This window comes from Perca flavescens, chromosome 10 (assembly GCF_004354835.1).
Source record: "Perca flavescens isolate YP-PL-M2 chromosome 10, PFLA_1.0, whole genome shotgun sequence".
Lineage (NCBI taxonomy): Eukaryota > Metazoa > Chordata > Actinopteri > Perciformes > Percidae > Perca > Perca flavescens.
The window spans coordinates 37,187,188-37,204,148 of record NC_041340.1 but is presented as its reverse complement, the minus strand read 5'-3'; the positions used below and the strand labels follow the sequence as shown (position 1 = coordinate 37,204,148).

Sequence of the window (16,961 nt, the reverse complement as noted above, 5' to 3'; positions counted from 1 at the left end):
AATTCAATTCAACTTCATTGATTTTTTTTGACATATCAAGCAATACAGAGCTATTGAAAAAAGAATCACACACACCCGCACAAAGGAGCTGCTCTGCAATACCACAGTCCTACACACAGGTCGGTGTGTAGCTCCAGTGGAGGCAGGTACCATGCATGAGGGCACCTTGATATGGGATTAGTTTTGTGACTTTAATTCCAAGCAAAACTTCTCAAGTATCAAACAAAAAACACTAACTCAAGCAAAAAAAACTGTCACCTCAAAGGTAAAACTTAAAACTTGCAAACAAAACATTTGTGTAGTTGTAAACTATTGGTCTTATATTTGTTTGACATGATGTCCTTTTGTTTCCAGTTCCCTCTGCTTCTTTCTCTGCTGATCAGTCTTTTTCTCTCTCCATCACGTTTGCAGTCATGCTCCCAGCTTTCTCCTTTGCACTCCCTGAGTTTTTGCTTGCGATTCTGACACAAATATCTCGCGTGGGCGGGTCTTGCAGGGGTGCGTCCCCATTGGCTAATGAGTGTTAAGGGAAAGTTTGAATGACAGCTCAGCCTCAGTGCAGGTAAACTAACGTTAGAGACTCAGAGTCTGGTCTGGAGGACACACAAGCCGCTCCACAGGGGATTCCTACAAGATTAATAAAGTGTAAGTATTATTAATATATATATATATATATATATCTGTGATCTACGTTGCAAGCATGGTTACTAGACATTTGTTGTTTCGTTGTGTTAAGTTACTAGCTAGCTAGCTAGTAAAGCTTTTTTAAGTTAGCATTTAACGTTAGCTATACTGCTAACGTTATCTAAAACTTGTAGCCACGGGCTACCTTACTGAGCTAATTTCCCATGGGAATCATGTATTCTTCGTGAGGCTTTCCTCAATAGAGCTGTATTAATTATCGTCTTCTCTCTGTAGAGACCTGCAGGACCCGAGCAGAGCTACGATGCTCTCCCAGGTAACCGTAGGTTAGTAACATAGAGCTACCATAATATAGCTCTATATTATGGTCTATTAGGAAAAATTATTATCCAGCTAACTACTAATTGTTGTGGTTGCTATTGGCCTGATAATACACAGTATTGGTTAAGTTGTACAATGTAGAAGCTGTGAATATAATGTATTATATCTAGAGGTTGACACATACTGTACAGTATAAATGCAGTGTTAGCACTGCTTAACTGGTTCATCTTTATAGTTTTGTGCTCATCTGTACTTTCCTAGTTATGACACAGACTGGCTATCCTAACTCTAATTACATGTCTTCTGTTGCATTTGCAAGCAGGTCAGCATAAGGAAAATGTTCATAGTGTTTTAAAGCCTACACATTTGCTAATGGCTACTTAAAAGCAAGTTATTTTAATTGTAAATCACACAACCTTGGAAGCCTCAGTTATCAGTAAGAACTTTGTTACCATTTGATTTGTGTAAGAAACTTTATTATAATTTTCTATCACAGCTCACATCAGGCAGCAGGCCGACCAACCAGGAGGACGTGGGAGCAGCAGAGGGAGAGGAGCCTTCGGTCTCTCTGTGGAGGAAACACTGTGTGTGAAGGCTTCAAACAGCCAGGGTATAGACCAATAGCGTATGTATTGATCATATTTTGCTCAGATACTCAATTAACACTTACAATAACCTTTTTCTTAAGTTTTCATTGGTGTACTTGTAGTTTCTTAGTCCATTGTATGTCAATATATCCTACTACAGTATACTGTCCTGAAATTTAATTTGTGTTTACATTGTCTTACTGTAATTATATTTTAAAATGCACATAATATATTAAAAAAATGTTTACATTCACCCTTGTCTGTTTGGTTCATTATATAAAACAGCAAATAAGGTTGAGGCTATTATAATACTTTATTTTTAGTCCAATATAAAACTTCACATACATAATGGATATTTGAACATATTTTGCTGGGGCCCCGGTGGTAGAAGAAGCTGGAACTCAGTGTCAGTCATTATTTGCAGTACATCACAGGTCAGGGTCAGTTTTTCATCACCAACAATACACAAACATACTGAGTAATTGGGTTATGTATATATTTCACATATTCAGTTTCACCTAAGGCAAGCTGTATTTCTCTGCTGACTTGTGTCTGCAACAACACGTCTGAGGGTGGTGCAGGAATATCACACACAACTCCTGGACGCCTGGGATCATGTGGTCTCCTGAGCTCACTGATGGCCCACCGCTCCAGTCTGGACCACAGCCTTTTCTGCAGGAAAGATCTCTGAAGGGCTGGGATGTGGCTGTAGTCCTTCACTTCCTTGACTTCTTATTGTAAAGCTTGAAGTACCATATTGGATGATAAAAAGTGTTTGAAATTAGCTCAATAATAAATAATTGTAATAAAGCCTGCACTCTAGAAACATTTTTCTAGCTTTCCTGAACACTACTGGAACACTTATTTCTGAAATATTATTGATCACACTTTCTAAGATTCCTACCTCCACGTTGACTACATGTGTAAAGTAAGATATGGCCAGCCACCAGGACACATGCACATCACATCAAACCATAAGGATCACTAAGCAAAGTATTTGTCAAGGGCCTGGTGTGTTAGTTAAAGTACATAGTTTGGACAGTAGTAACACTATGCATTAATTCTAAATATTGTTGACATTTACAGTGCTAAAAAATACAAAAAATACGTCCGTTATCTGCCATCTTAAGGTAGTGCAAAGAAAGAAGAAACAGTGTGTACAGATGGAACATTATCTAATGTAATACATTATATTCACAGCTTCTACATTGTACAACTTAACCAATACGCTAGCATTGTGTATTATCAGGCCAATAGCAACCACAACAATTAGCAGTTAGCTGGATAATCATTTTTCCTAATAGACCATAATATAGCTACGTTACTAACCTACGGTTACCTGGGAGAGCATCGTAGCTCTGCTCGGGTCCTGCAGGTCTCTACAGAGAGAAGACAATAACTAATAAAGCTCCATTGAGTAAGGCCTCACGAAGAATACATGATTCCCATGGTAAATTATTAGCTCAGTAAGGTAGCCGGTGGCTACAAGTTTTAGATAAAGTTAGCAGTATAGCTAACGTTAAATGCTAACTTAAAAAAGCTTTACTAGCTAGCTAGCTAGTAGCTTAACACAACGAAAAAAAAAAAAAAAAAAAAAAATATATATATATATATATATATATAATACTTACACTTTATTAATCTTGTAGTAATCCCCTGTGGAGTGGCTTGTGTGTCTTCCAGACCAGACTCTGAGTCTCTAACATTAGTTTACCTGCACTAAGGCTGAGCTGTCACTCAAACTTCCCTTAACTTTACCTTAACACTCATTAGCCAATGGGGACGCACCTCTGTAAGACCCGCCCACGCAAGATATTTGTGTCAGAATCGCAAGCAAAAACTCAGGGAGCAAAGGAGAAAGCTGGCAGCATGACTGCAAACGTGATGGAGAGAGAAAAAGACTGATCAGCAGAGAAAGAAGCAGAGGGAACTGTAAACAAAAGGACATCATGTCAAACAAATATAAGACCAATAGTTTACAACTACACAAATGTTTTGTTTGCAAGTTTTAAGTTTTACCTTTGAGGTGAAATTTTTTTTGCTTGAGTTAGTGTTTTTTGTTTGATACTTGAAAAGTTTTGCTTGGAATTAAAGTCACAAAACTAATCCCATACCTTGACACCTTTGACTCATGCAGTTTGCAAAGAAAAAATAACCTGTATTTACATAGTGCCCATTCAAATTGTCTTACTTTTACATTTCAACAACTTGAAAAAATCAGATAGAATCTGTCTTTTTTTTTATAGATTCTGTTTCTTTTATTTCTGAGCATCTGTTAAATAAGGTTTTAAGGTATTAATTTAGTCAGAAAGTCAAAGTCAGACTTTATTTTTAAGAGTGAATCAGTAATGGTCCAGTAGTATTATGTGATTTTCTGCTGGGCTATAAACATTCACGGGCAGTATCAAGGATGCAGCGTTGCCTACCACCCTCTAGCATCACCCTCCCATCATCCACAACTTCAGATGCAGTAACAACTGTCACTAACACGCCCTCTTTGTACAGCCGGCACAGACACGTCTGTCATTTGGTATTTGGCTCATGCTAAGCAGAGGAACAGCTGCAGGGCACAGGAAACAGAGAACAGGGAAGACAGTAGCTATGTGAGTTGTTTCTGACAGCTCCTCCTGTTGTGCCAGTATCCGTCCCTTTAGGATTGGAGTTTTTTCTCTCTTTCCTGCAGCCTAAAACTCTTTGACCACACTAAATGCAAATCAACTTATTGTTCATTCATAGGGAAAGTTTAGCTTCCCTGCATCATCTGTATGCTGGAGAGTTTTGGAAAACATTATGGTTTGTTTTGAGCGTAAATAAAAATGTGATGTTGTGGAAATGTGCTTCCATTATTTCAGAAATTATCTGAGGATTTTGCAAATCCAAGTCCGTTTTGCAAATTTGCTAATTCCTTGAGGGGAAACCTAATTATGACAAAATGTCCAAACACTCACAATTCCCACTTCATCTTCCAACAGTCCTTTAGCAGCTCTGAGCTACTGTAATCCTTGCCAGAGAAACAGACCGTTGCCCGGGCAACCTCAGTTCTGCCGCCATGGCAGCTGTAACTGTGGCGAGGAGACATGGAGTGCCAGGGTGGACAGGTGTTGCTGGGGTCTTACAGATCACTTTAGGTCTTTCAGCCCTGCCGCCGATGTCGTTACACATGTGGAGCAACGCTAACTAACCCCTCACACACAGACCCACTCAATACGCCGCTCCTGTACACTGCTATCAGAACAGGACCCGAGACTGCTGAGTTACACTAATGTTCTGTGTCATGCTCTTGTCGAATTAGACAAGCACAGGGTTCTCTTGCCAGCTCGGAGCAGGAGGTCCATGCCACATGGCTGCACGTTTTTTTGTCAGACACACATACTGTAGGTATGAGAAATGACTCACATTCAGTGAAACATGGTAACCTGCTGCAGGGCAGAGTAATGGGACACTGCACAAAAAGTCAAACAAGCTCTCATTACCTTTCATCCAGGCAGAACATGGAGGCCACGGCTGAAATTGGTCCTAGAAAATTGTAAGGGGAAATATAATGTGTGCTCATGGAAAGCAATAGCTGAGAGAGTGTCGATTTAATAGCAACAGCGTGTGCAGACCATGAAGGAAAGATAGTTATGTTACTGAGTCAGTGTGGCGAGGCTCAAAATGTCTATTTCAGGGCTTGCTTTAAGTAGGGTGAGTCACCAGGCTTTTGGAGCACTAGAGACTGTGTGTGTGTGTGTGTGTGTGTGTGTGTGTGTGTGTGTGTGTGTGTGTGTGTGTGTGTGTGTGTGTGTGTGGTACCACTGAATTTCTTACTCTCCCTACATCTCCGTCACATACGCAAACACGTGGCTTCCCGGCGGGTGCAGGTCTGTGACGGGTTAGGCATTTTGGGTATGGGCCATCCTCTCTCTATCTTGCCCTCAGCTCCTAGCAGCGAGCTGGCCCTCGTGCGGGGACAGGCAGCGGCTTCAATCTGTTTGGTAAATACTGAGATAAGTAAGGCCCACCCATCACCATCGCAGAAAATAGCCCAGGCCATACCTGCACGTGCAAAGATAGCACACTATGCTGAAAGCATGGAGACATACCTTCCAAAAAGAAAACTGTGAACATAAATTAGCTATTTTGAGATGTTATAGGGTGTAAAGGAAGCCAGAGTGACAAACAGACAATGGGAGAAAGAGACTGAGGGAGAAAAGCAAATGAGAGATGGAAACGCCTCCTGCTGCCAGTAAAATGTCAATGAAACCCTGGGGATGCATTGATTAACCTCTCTACTCCTAATCTGCCTTCACCTTTTGCATCTCTCACTGAAGGCAAACACACAGACTGGTGGAATACAGATAGACAAACTGGCCAGATCTGCATAAACATGCCAAAGAGCAGTTGAATGGATACAAGGGGAAAAGCTATTAGAGCTATTTACAAAAGCACTGTGTGATGACTCAGGTTTTAATTAAAATGATTAACAAATTGTGAGCAATGACAGACAATGATCTCTTTTACTCTCTCTTCAGTTTTTGTTATTTGTTTGTTAATGTAGATGATGGACAACAATGAAAACAAAAGCACAATAAAAACGTCCACACTCCCTAGAATTCAATTTAGTTCAATTCAGTTTAGCTTGATTCAGTTCATTTAAAAATTAAATACAATGCGGCAACTATTTCCATTATCAATTAATTGATCCGTTTTTTGGTCTATAAAGCATCATGAAATTGTAAAATTGAACAGCATAATTTTCCAAGGGGATGCCTTTTTCTGTTTGACCAAAAGTCCCAAACTTATTATTTATAACTTATTATTGTTATGTAAGAGCAGCAAATCCTTACATTGGAGAACCTGGAATTGACTGTTTAATTGGTTATTGGACTAATTATCGGTTATCGGTTTAATTCAAATATTCCATAATCCTCTAATGAGTCCAAATACTAACCTTCTTCCTGTTTTCTTTTGTCTCTTTGGCAGTTTGCTCCCAGTTCTCCAAAGGTGTGTATGCCATCATCGGCCTGTATGACAGGAAGACAGTCAACATGCTCATGTCCTTCTGCGGCGCGCTGCATGTCTGCTTCGTCACGCCGTCCTTCCCCATCGAGACGGCCAACCAGTTTGTCATCCAGCTGAGGCCCGAGCTCCAGGATGCTCTGGTGGGAGTGATCGACCACTACGGATGGAACAAGTTTGTCTATATGTACAGTTCTGACTCAGGTAGGAAACTTATGGAACTCAATTATTTAATTTATCATCATGCTGTGATAATATTTGGCCTAATCATTTTAAGTGGACAGCTTTATGTTTAATAAACACATACCTTTACATCATTATAAAAAGATGCAACTTTGAAGTGGGCTTAGCCATTTGGAGTATACATGTAGCTTAACCAGAACTGCCTTCTTTCACCTTAAAAAACATTGCCGGTCTCCGCCCATCACTCACCTTCTCTGCTGCCGAAACTTTGATTCACGCCTTCATCACTTCCAGAATTGATTACTACAACAGCATCCTCTATGGTTCACCTGCTAAAGCCTTAAATAAACATCCAATACAGCCAAAACTCTGCTGCCCGTCTCCTCACACACACGCCTGTTCCTGTGATCCCATCACTCCCCCTGTAACTCCTCTCCCCACCACTCAAGACCACACACCATACCTGGGGTGACAGAGCTTTCACCATCGCAGCCCCCTCCCTCTGGAACTCCCTACCCAAAACACATCTGTGACTGTACTGACCTGGACACATTCAAAACACACCTCTTCAGATTAGCTTTCCACATGCAATAGTCTTACATTTCTCACCTGATAGTTACTGCATTTATTGTTTTTAATTGCTTCTAATATGCTTGTTTTATGTGTTGGTTTTATTGCTTATCTGTTTTTAATGTGATATATGTGCTGGTTTTACTGTAAAGTTTATTTGAGTACCATGAAAAGTGCTATATAAATAAAATGTATTATTAATATTATCTAAAATATTTCATATAAAGGTTTTCAATTGATTATCAGGATACATATCTTAAATACGTTATATTATCATCCTCATTCATGATTTCCTCTGAAAAGCAATTTAACTACATGCTCATGAATACATTAAACCAACCACCATTAGTCGTCTTCGTATTGCCATGGCGACAGCAATTGGGTCGTAGCCATTGTACAGCAATGAGCAGCCATCAGAACATTTATGTCAGACAAAGAGGGAGAACACAGAAAAGAAACATTGACCTGCAGATAAATCACACAATGGAACAAAAGATAAAGGTTTTCATTGAGCGCTCCTCAACAGTGTTGCAACAATTCCTGCAAAAGAGAGGCTGCCTCTCAGTGAACCTTCCCTGAATAAATAAAGGTAAAAAAAAAACACAAAGTGCTGTAGCATACAATTTAAAAATCTTCATAACATTCCTGCAGAAATAATGCAGCACACTTGTCAGACTAGCTATACCCTTTCCACAATGCCATCCCATCTGTCCCAGGTGTTGTGGGTTTTGGAGCATGACTATGCAGGGTGTATTTTGTGTGCGTGTGCCAAAAAGCATGCTTTGTATACGTGTGTGCATTTTGCACATGCAAATTATTGCAACTTTTCTCTGCTTGTGTTTGTGACTTGTGTGTGAGAGACATAAGCAGGCTTAAGTCAGCTTTAAAAGACAGATGCCATCATGTCACTCTGCAAAGCACACTATCAAGCAGTGCACGGGGAGATTTCACAGTGGCCTCTAGCCCTATTCATTCATGATGGCCATAGCACCACACACGTCCCACAGATTTATTTATCTTCTGTGATCCCTTCATTACCAACTCACAAACTGCTGGGTAGTGTGTGCGTGTGTGAGTGTGTATGTGTGCAGGGTCGCCCCCGTGTGATTGAGTGGTGGGATGGAGCCAGTAGAATCCATATCAGGAGTCCTCTGTTGCCTGGATACTACACTGTAGTCACCCTTCCTACAGGGTTATTTTAAGCCTTTAAGAAAAATCCTATTAAGTTGTGAGGAATTTATTTTATGTGTGTGTGTGTGTGTTTTTCCTAATATTTGATCAAAGTATTTTTTCTTAGCACTTGTAGGTGAAATTGCCTATTAAAAAGGTTCAGCTAATGTCTAGTCTAATATATTTGTATTATATTGTACTTTTTCAGTGTTTTAATCTATTATGTGAAGTGGTCAAGCACATACAAATATTCCATATGCAGTGTCAATTTTCTAAAACTTCAGGAGCTTTAACTTTTTTTCCCCTTTTTTCTAATAACATCTATCTTGCTATCTTACAGCATCCACTAATAAACGTGCCTCTCATTTTTATTTTCAAAAGCCAAGAATGGCAAAACAAATTTGACAGCCCATTAAACCTCTCATAAACAATACTCAGGAAATGGTTTTCCCAAAGCGTTATTTTCTCTACTCTCAATTGCCTGGTGCCCAGGTCTCCGTGTATTGCCTCTGGCCAAAAGGATGCTTATGACAGCCAGATTCCATTATGATATTATTCTCTTTCAGGGATGCCTTTGGAGAACCATTTTTACTTTGGCCAGTCTTACGAGCCTTCCCGCCAGACTGGCTCTGATTTATAGGGGTGCATCAGCCACATACGTAGCTATATTTGAAAAGGTGAGAGGATATTCAATGCACAAAGTGAGACAAAAAAGGGGAAAAGAGCAAGGATGAATAAATAGATGGAAGATATAAGAAGATAAGAAAAAGTCTAGCCACACTGGTGACATTGAAGGAAAGTTGACTCCAGGTTGTTCCATAATACATTACAGTACAGAACATCAACAAAAAGAGTTAATGAATAATGCACTAATTTTAACTCATCTTGCTCAAGTGCTGGAATATAATGTACATAATGCATAATCAGATGAACAAATAAATAAACACATCAAGACCTTAGAAAGAAGTAAGACCATTGAAAAGAGAGAATGAAAAGATAAAACAAAGTGAACTGCTTCAGTGGGAAAGAATCTGCTGGCTCACATTATGTTGCATGGTGCTGTCCATGGTTCTGAAACCTTTACTGGCACTGGGACTCCATTCAAAAACAGTTGTCCATTCTCCTCAGGACCCAGTGGCCTTATTCATAGCCATGGTTAAGTGCCCCGTGTGTTCCCATGCCTATCATCAGTTTCACAGCTACTACTGAATCTGTCAACACCAAGGGCTACAATTATTCACAGTGAATGGATAGAGACACAATGAAATGTGTTATACGTCCCCATGTACATTTTTACACATAATTTTTTTGGGCGTCTATAATTTATTTACATTGTACTGTACTGTGGTCATATGTGGAGGTGAAAGAGCATTCACCTTTTTGTTTCTTAATGGCCTGATGTCAAAATAGGCAGTGTGAACTGGCGGGGGGAGCAGCTGGTGTGCATTTTAATAAGGCCAGGCAATCATCTTTCAGAGGCTGTGACTGCTTTTCTGCTTTGCAGACATGGTCTGTGTTGCTGTTGTTGTGGATAAGCCATATTTACATTTGCTCAATATGCATACAATGCCTGTATGAACATGAACAAACAAGCATGGAGGATATACAAAACACATTATGTATAGGCCCATGGTGGCTCTAACGGCGTTTGCCGGCTTAGTGTTGGAAAAAACAAATACAGATTCATCATGTGTTAGTTTACATTTTCTAAATTTTGTAATTGCTATAATTCATTTGGGTAATGTCTACCAGTCTGCTGCGGGGAAATTACTTTATTTACTCTGTGGAACAACTGTGGCTGGCAGCGCAAGAGGAATCTGATTGGTCTACAGCCAGCAGCAAAGGAGTACAACAGTGAGTCAGACTGTAAATCAGAGCTCTAGATCAATGTGTTCTCTAATCGCCGTTTATTTCCTGTCTTAGCATGAGCCTTTAGCTCATTGGTTGTTCTACTTCTGGCTCTATGATGCTCAAGTGTCTCTGCACCGTTTTGGTGACAGTGTAATTGAGTAATGCCACCTGTAATTGGTGCTCAGTGGACGTAAAGCGGGCTGTGAGTGTGTCCCCTGCGATGGTGCATGGGCTGATTATTTGTTAGTGTGAAAGTGGTGATTATTTTGCCTGGCGCTGTACGAACTGGAAAAGCACACCTGTACAAGTCAGAGTGCTTAATGGACTGTCCCACTCGTTATACTTCATCACTGAAGCTACAGGGGAGATTCTGATGGATAAGCTTATCAGGAGAAGTTTGGTTTTTCTGCACAGCTTCTGTTTTGTTCCCACATGTTTCATTTATCTTTCAGCTCATAATATAACTACCCACTGCATAAGATTAGCCTGCACGTAATGTATGTCTAATGCCGCCGACACTTAACGGATCGCTCTCGGTAAAGAGCTAGTCATTCATTGCTTCATTCATCTTGGATGTTTTTGGGGAACTTTTTCTGTAAATGCCTACACAGTTTCTATTTTCCATTTCAGTCAGAATTTACTGCAATTAGAGTTGTACCTTTCTCCACACTTCTGTCTAGGCCTGTCAGTGCTGCAGAAGGTTCTGGACACAGCAGCGGAGAGGAACTGGCTGGTGACCTCGGTCAATGTGGAGACCATGACGGAGGCCTCTTTCTTGAAAGTGTTCCAGGATTTGGACAAGAGGAAGGAGGGCCAGATTATCATCGATTGTGAGACTGAGAGGCTCACTGGCATCCTTAAAAAGGTAATGAGTATTTCTCTGTTTTTTAAATGAAAGGGGGTTATGGAATTATGTTGCAATATATAATGCAATTTCAGCAGATAGACTGCAACCTCATAACATAATGAAACCATACTCTATGTTTGTTCATGTGCGCCAACACAACACAAGTAGGAATTTTACATGATCAATGTATTTTCCTTTTGAAAACATCAAGCTTATTATAAATGTGTTATGAGTTATAAGCCTGCATGTTAAGTTTTAAAAGACTACATCAGAAAAAAAAACATTTCAACAAATTTAAAAACACACACAAGAACAAGAATGGGCATGTTTCAATTGGATGAACAACAGAGAGAGACAAGAAAAGAAAGGTGTGGATATAGATAGAGAGTGGGGGTTGGTTGGCGGTCTGCTATAGTGTTTAGTCTCCTGGAGCATCAAGGACAGGGGAGATAAATAAAGCAGCATTGGCATTTGTAGTCGGCAGTTCCTTTGTGATAGGATCATCACTTACTCAGCTCTGCGCGGTTGAAAGAAAAAGGCATCACAATTGACTGTTTGTTAAACCCTGTCCCCCACAGCTTAGAAACCATAACTAGGCATGGCAGGTGTGTCAAGCTTTGGATAACAGAGTCATTATTTGCTGACTTTTTGCCTGAGATGTGTAGCTTTAGCCTCAGTCTTCAAACACAATATTATGCATGTAGCCATCAAGTGCCCTTATAAGACCCCTCTTAGGCCGGTTACACACTGCACGAGTCGCGCGAGCGTGGCGTTTCTCTTGCGTGTCAGCTGCGTGGATTTTTCTGTGTCCTCCACACCAGAAGCGTGTCTGACGCGGCGCTGCTCCTGCTGCTAGGTACAGGAGGGGCTGATCTCGGGACATAGTGCCGACAGATTCAAACTCTGAAAAATCTGTTTATAACAACTTAGTGTAGCTGTAAAGAGCCGATATAGCCTCTCTGATGTTGGACCATCACTCAGAACACACACTACGTTGTTACCGTAGCCTGTCCTACCATTTATATATAGCCTACTGATTTGATTAAAGCAAGACAACGTAGGCAGTATTGACTGCAAAATATGTTACAGAATATTTTGTTCTGTATGACAGGTGCAATATTTGAGAATATTTTTTTTCTGAAATTTTGTATTACATTTATATCTACATTGATGTCAAAACCTAGACTTTCAAACATCAAGATGTCATTTATTAATGTGCATTTGTGTCTTTTGCCTGGAAACGCTTCCAACACGCTTGCGTGAAAAATAGGCGTCGGCTGTATTTCTAGTCTCACGCCGGCAGTGTGTAAGCTCTAACCTGTTAACATGGGAGCCAAAATATAAAAGGACACACCACGCGGCTGACACACTCGCGCGACGCATGCCCTGTGTAACCGGCCTTAGGTTTCCTGTTTAAAACAAGTCAGCTTGACTAGGGGAAGCTTTTTCCAACCAACTCATGTAGCTAACATTAGCTCAACTAGCTAGCTAGCTACAGCTGATAAAATCTGCTAGGGACAGTTGTCTTTCCAGCTGGCTAAGTCGACGAAAGAAGCCTGCACGTATCTACCTCTGTCAGAAATCAAGTACCCATTGTTTCAAAAGTTACAAAAAAATGTTGAGCGGATGTTGATACTGTGATTACAAACCTTTTTCACAGCAGACGTCATAGCAGGAAAAGTACAGGTGTAACTGATAATGAGTGCATTCCATTCAGGTGAGCTAATTACAGGGCTCTGGTGTTTCGCATGCTGGCTCACTGGTGTGGCTTACTGGGGCACTTAATGGAACTCAGCCATCGTTAAGAACATTTGTTTCACCTGTGTTCTCCTGCTATGACAAGTCAAAATGTCTGCTGTGAAAGAGGTGTTGTAAACTGCACATGTGCAATGTGACTACAGAAAGCTTGACAGACTTGACAGCAATTGTATCCCCAGAAATATCCACACATTTGTCATATTTGTATTGTTTTGCTTGTAGGTGTCACTTGTATGATTTATGACTCTTCAGTCAGATTGTAATAGTTTTTCTGTTTCAGTACTTTTCATAAGAAGAAGAAAGAAAAAAAAAACGCACACACATGCACTTTGATGTTCATAACACATAGTCCCTATCTATGTGGCTGCTCTGTGTGAGTGTTATTAATGGCCCTGTGTCTACAGTTAAGGTTATTGCATCAGTTCTCACCAGTTTACGGGAGCTGAGCCTGAGAAGTTGTCCATTCAGACGTCCACCATCAATCACCCACATCTGCTCCCTGCCTCCACACCGCCCTGCCTGTGCATCCAAATAGTGGCGAACGCACACACATCGCCTCTGCCTATTTGGACCTTTAAACTCCCCCCTGTGTTCATCTCATTCATCTCATACAGTACACAGATTCTTCTACGATAATGTCACTGACAGTTTCCTGATGGCGACTCCTCACAGCAACTGAATGTTTATGTAGTCTCCTTAGAGAACATTCATCGTGACAGAAGAGCTACCTCGAAAACGTTTTAGTGAGTTTTCCAACAGAGACACAAAACAGTGACCCGTTCTCCAGGGGCTGAACTCTGAGTGACTCTTCAAATCTGCGTGTATAATTAAAACGCTACTCACTTCTCAAACATTTCCATTTGACGGTGCACTGTGGCAGTAATGTGTGTCTTCCCCCGGTGTTGGGTTTATTGGTGTCAGCGCTGCTGCCTCTCTCTCCTCCTTCTCTTCAGTTTTCCATGCCACGGGCTCGTTTGCAGGGCCCGTCTTGTACTAGGGTCACCATTAATAAGAAATGCCACCTTCTGTCATGAACTACAACATTATTAGACACACACCCACATAACACACAAACAAAAGAGTACACTCCCCGAAGTATACGCAAGGGAAAATGCTCACAGAGAGGGAGACTAGTGAAAAATGTGTGAGGTCATGCATAGTGCCTGAACAGAGACAGTGGAATGAGCCTCTTATTATCTGTCCTCAGGCTATTCATTGGATGGTGCATGGCTTTGAATAAGTGCTGCCTACTTGGCCTTATTTTATGTGACCACCCAGTATGCTGTGATGACACATTTACACACACACATTTGTTGTACAGTAGAGCAGGTTCTTTATTTAAGCATAGGCGAACTCGACAGTTGAGGACATGGTATTATTTTTTTCATTTCATTTTAAACCACATCTACATTCAAACGTCAGTGAAACTGGTGTCCAGTGTGCCTATTTCATTTATAAATAAATAAACCACTTCTGGCAGTACACTACACACTTCTCTCTGTGATGTCCAAACTGCCCTGACCCCGCCTGCAGTTACAGAATGACCACAGCGCAGCCAGAAAAGAGATGCAGGCATGGGAGCGGGTCTTGTGCACAGTTCAGCACTGACAGACAGATTATTTGATGATAGAATTGTTAGATCATATATATATATATATATATATATATATATATATATATATATATATATATATATATATACATAATTAATTTCATACTCCTTTTATTACCTCCTTTGACTGTTTTTCCTATTTTTATTTATTTGTTTTTGTAATAATAACTATAATTTCTTGCTTTTGAAATGGTCAGCTCGGGTGTGAGTTGCCTGAAGTCAAAGGAAAAAGATTTGTAACAGCCCTACAGTACGGTGGGGGGGTAGAGAACAGGAAAGTGGAAAGAGGAGAGGAGAGGAGGAGAGGAGAGGAGAGGAGAGGAGAGGAGAGAAAAGAAAGAGAAGTCAAGAAATGAAAATCCTAAATAAAAACAAAAAACCTGTCAAACAAATAAAAATGTGCTGTCTTAATCAAAAATGAGAGGAGAGGAAAGTAAATGGCAGAGGAGAGGGCATTTTTTATTCATGTTCTATAAGCTACATTGATGGGTTTTATTATATGGAGTCTGTTGATATGTTGAGGTTTTTTTTGCTAATATATTAAAGCTGATCTATGTTAATTTACTAATCTTTTATTATATTGAATATTAAGTGTGTGCCTTTTCTCTGATGTATTGTCTGTCCTGCACAAGGTGAAGTACTGTGCACTCTACCAGGTATACTGCTGAGACACCTCTCTGTCAAAACCCTTCTCTCTCACACACACACACACACACACACACACACACACACACACACACACACATGAACCATCCGTCTGTTTTTGTATAACAGGCATTTTATTCTCTCTCCTCTGACCTTGTCTTCCAGATTGTCGAGCAAGGCAAGAATGCGAAGAGCTACCACTACATTCTGGCTAACCTGGTAAGGAATATTCATTATTATTCTTATCACTGCAGCTTTTTAACTATTTAGATTTCTTTGAAATATTTCCACATACTGTACTTGTCTACACACATCCATGCTTCACGAATGAATAGCGTTGCTATGAAATCTGGCTTTTAAAAGGATTCCAGACCTTCAGTGCTTTATTGCCAGTTTAATAGACTTGCATGTGCCAAATAATTTCACCTATCTGCTTTTATGTCTTTTATGTTCTCTCATTCCATTTTCCTTTTCAGCTACTTCATATATTGTTTCACTCGACCATCAAACCTGCAGACATCACAGCAGCACAGTAGACTCACAATAAAGCACAAGTGGGAAACGTGTTACAGTCAGAAATCTATGCAGACTTACAGTCATAGAAAAAGGTCAGGCAGTAAATGTATGCAAGCTTATATCCATTAACTCTACTGGTCTGCTGCCATCTTCTCAATGCAAATGGTGTGCAGGCCGCTTCAGCACTGTTCAGACTCACTAAGAGCAACCAAATGAAGAGAAAATTGACATCAACCAAAACTGTAGTAATAACAGCATTAATATGCAGCTGCTGGCAAAACAATTTCTGACTGCTGGGGTTTTAGATTGGCTCAATCTCTTTTATCTGGCCAGTTTGCCAGATTTAATTTTGAATGATAAGGTTCAGACGGTAATAACAGCTGATACGCAAAGTGGCCACAGCCATTTATAAATTACTTGCACCTTTTGTGTGTGTGTGTGTGTGTGTGTGTGTGTGTGTGTGTGTGTGTGTGTGTGTGTGTGTGTGTGTGTGTGTGTGTGTGTGTGTGTGTGTGGTGTGCGTGTGCATGTGCGCATGTGCGTGTGTGTGTGTTAATCTGAGAAACATAATGTAGCAATACAGAAAAATGTTGGTCAAAATGTTGATAAAATCTCTGTCAGAAATAAACCCTCCATATCCAGTGGTAGCAAAGGCTAGTTTCTATAGTAACATATTCAGCTTCAGAAGAATCAAGATAAGTTATGCAATTTCTCTGTCTTTATCACATGAATATTTGCGCACTACAGGTTGGATACCCGAACCGAGCCTGATAGGCCGGGCCGGGTTCCGACAGATATTTAGAAATGATGTTGGGGTTCGGGTCGGGCTCGGTCACATCAGCGCAATAAGGCATTGAACATTTTAAATAAAAAAAAGCGTGTTATGTAGGTGTCCACCTGTTAACATGCGCTGATGTCTCATCTGTTGACATTTCTGAATGCCTTCCTACAGCTGCTATAAAAGCTTTCAACACAAACAAACGTACATGTGTCATTAGTATGAGAACAAAATTGTGTGTGTGTGTGTGTGTGTGTTGTTAATCTGAAAAACATTGCCTAGCGATAGAGAAAGATATTGGTGAAAATGTTGATCAGATATGTGTCAGAAAAAAACCTCCATATCCAGTGGTAGCAAAGGCTAGTTTCTATAGTAACCTCTTCAGCTTACTGCACTGCATTAGCCCATACATGAAGCAGAAAAAAGACACTAGTCTGTCTGCTCAACTGAGAAATATGGACACCTGGCAGCAACACACACAGG

The 16,961-nt window shown here is 40.4% G+C and overlaps 1 protein-coding gene across 1 annotated transcript in view; it reads left to right on the top strand.

Annotated features, from left to right (window-relative positions):
• The window catches only part of gria1a (glutamate receptor, ionotropic, AMPA 1a), a 79,746-nt gene that overhangs the window by 15,467 nt on the left and 47,318 nt on the right, over positions 1-16,961 (top strand). The window contains 3 exon segments of the mRNA XM_028588758.1: positions 6,513-6,752; positions 11,003-11,187; positions 15,350-15,403. Of these exon segments, the coding sequence (XP_028444559.1) occupies positions 6,513-6,752; positions 11,003-11,187; positions 15,350-15,403 (479 nt within the window).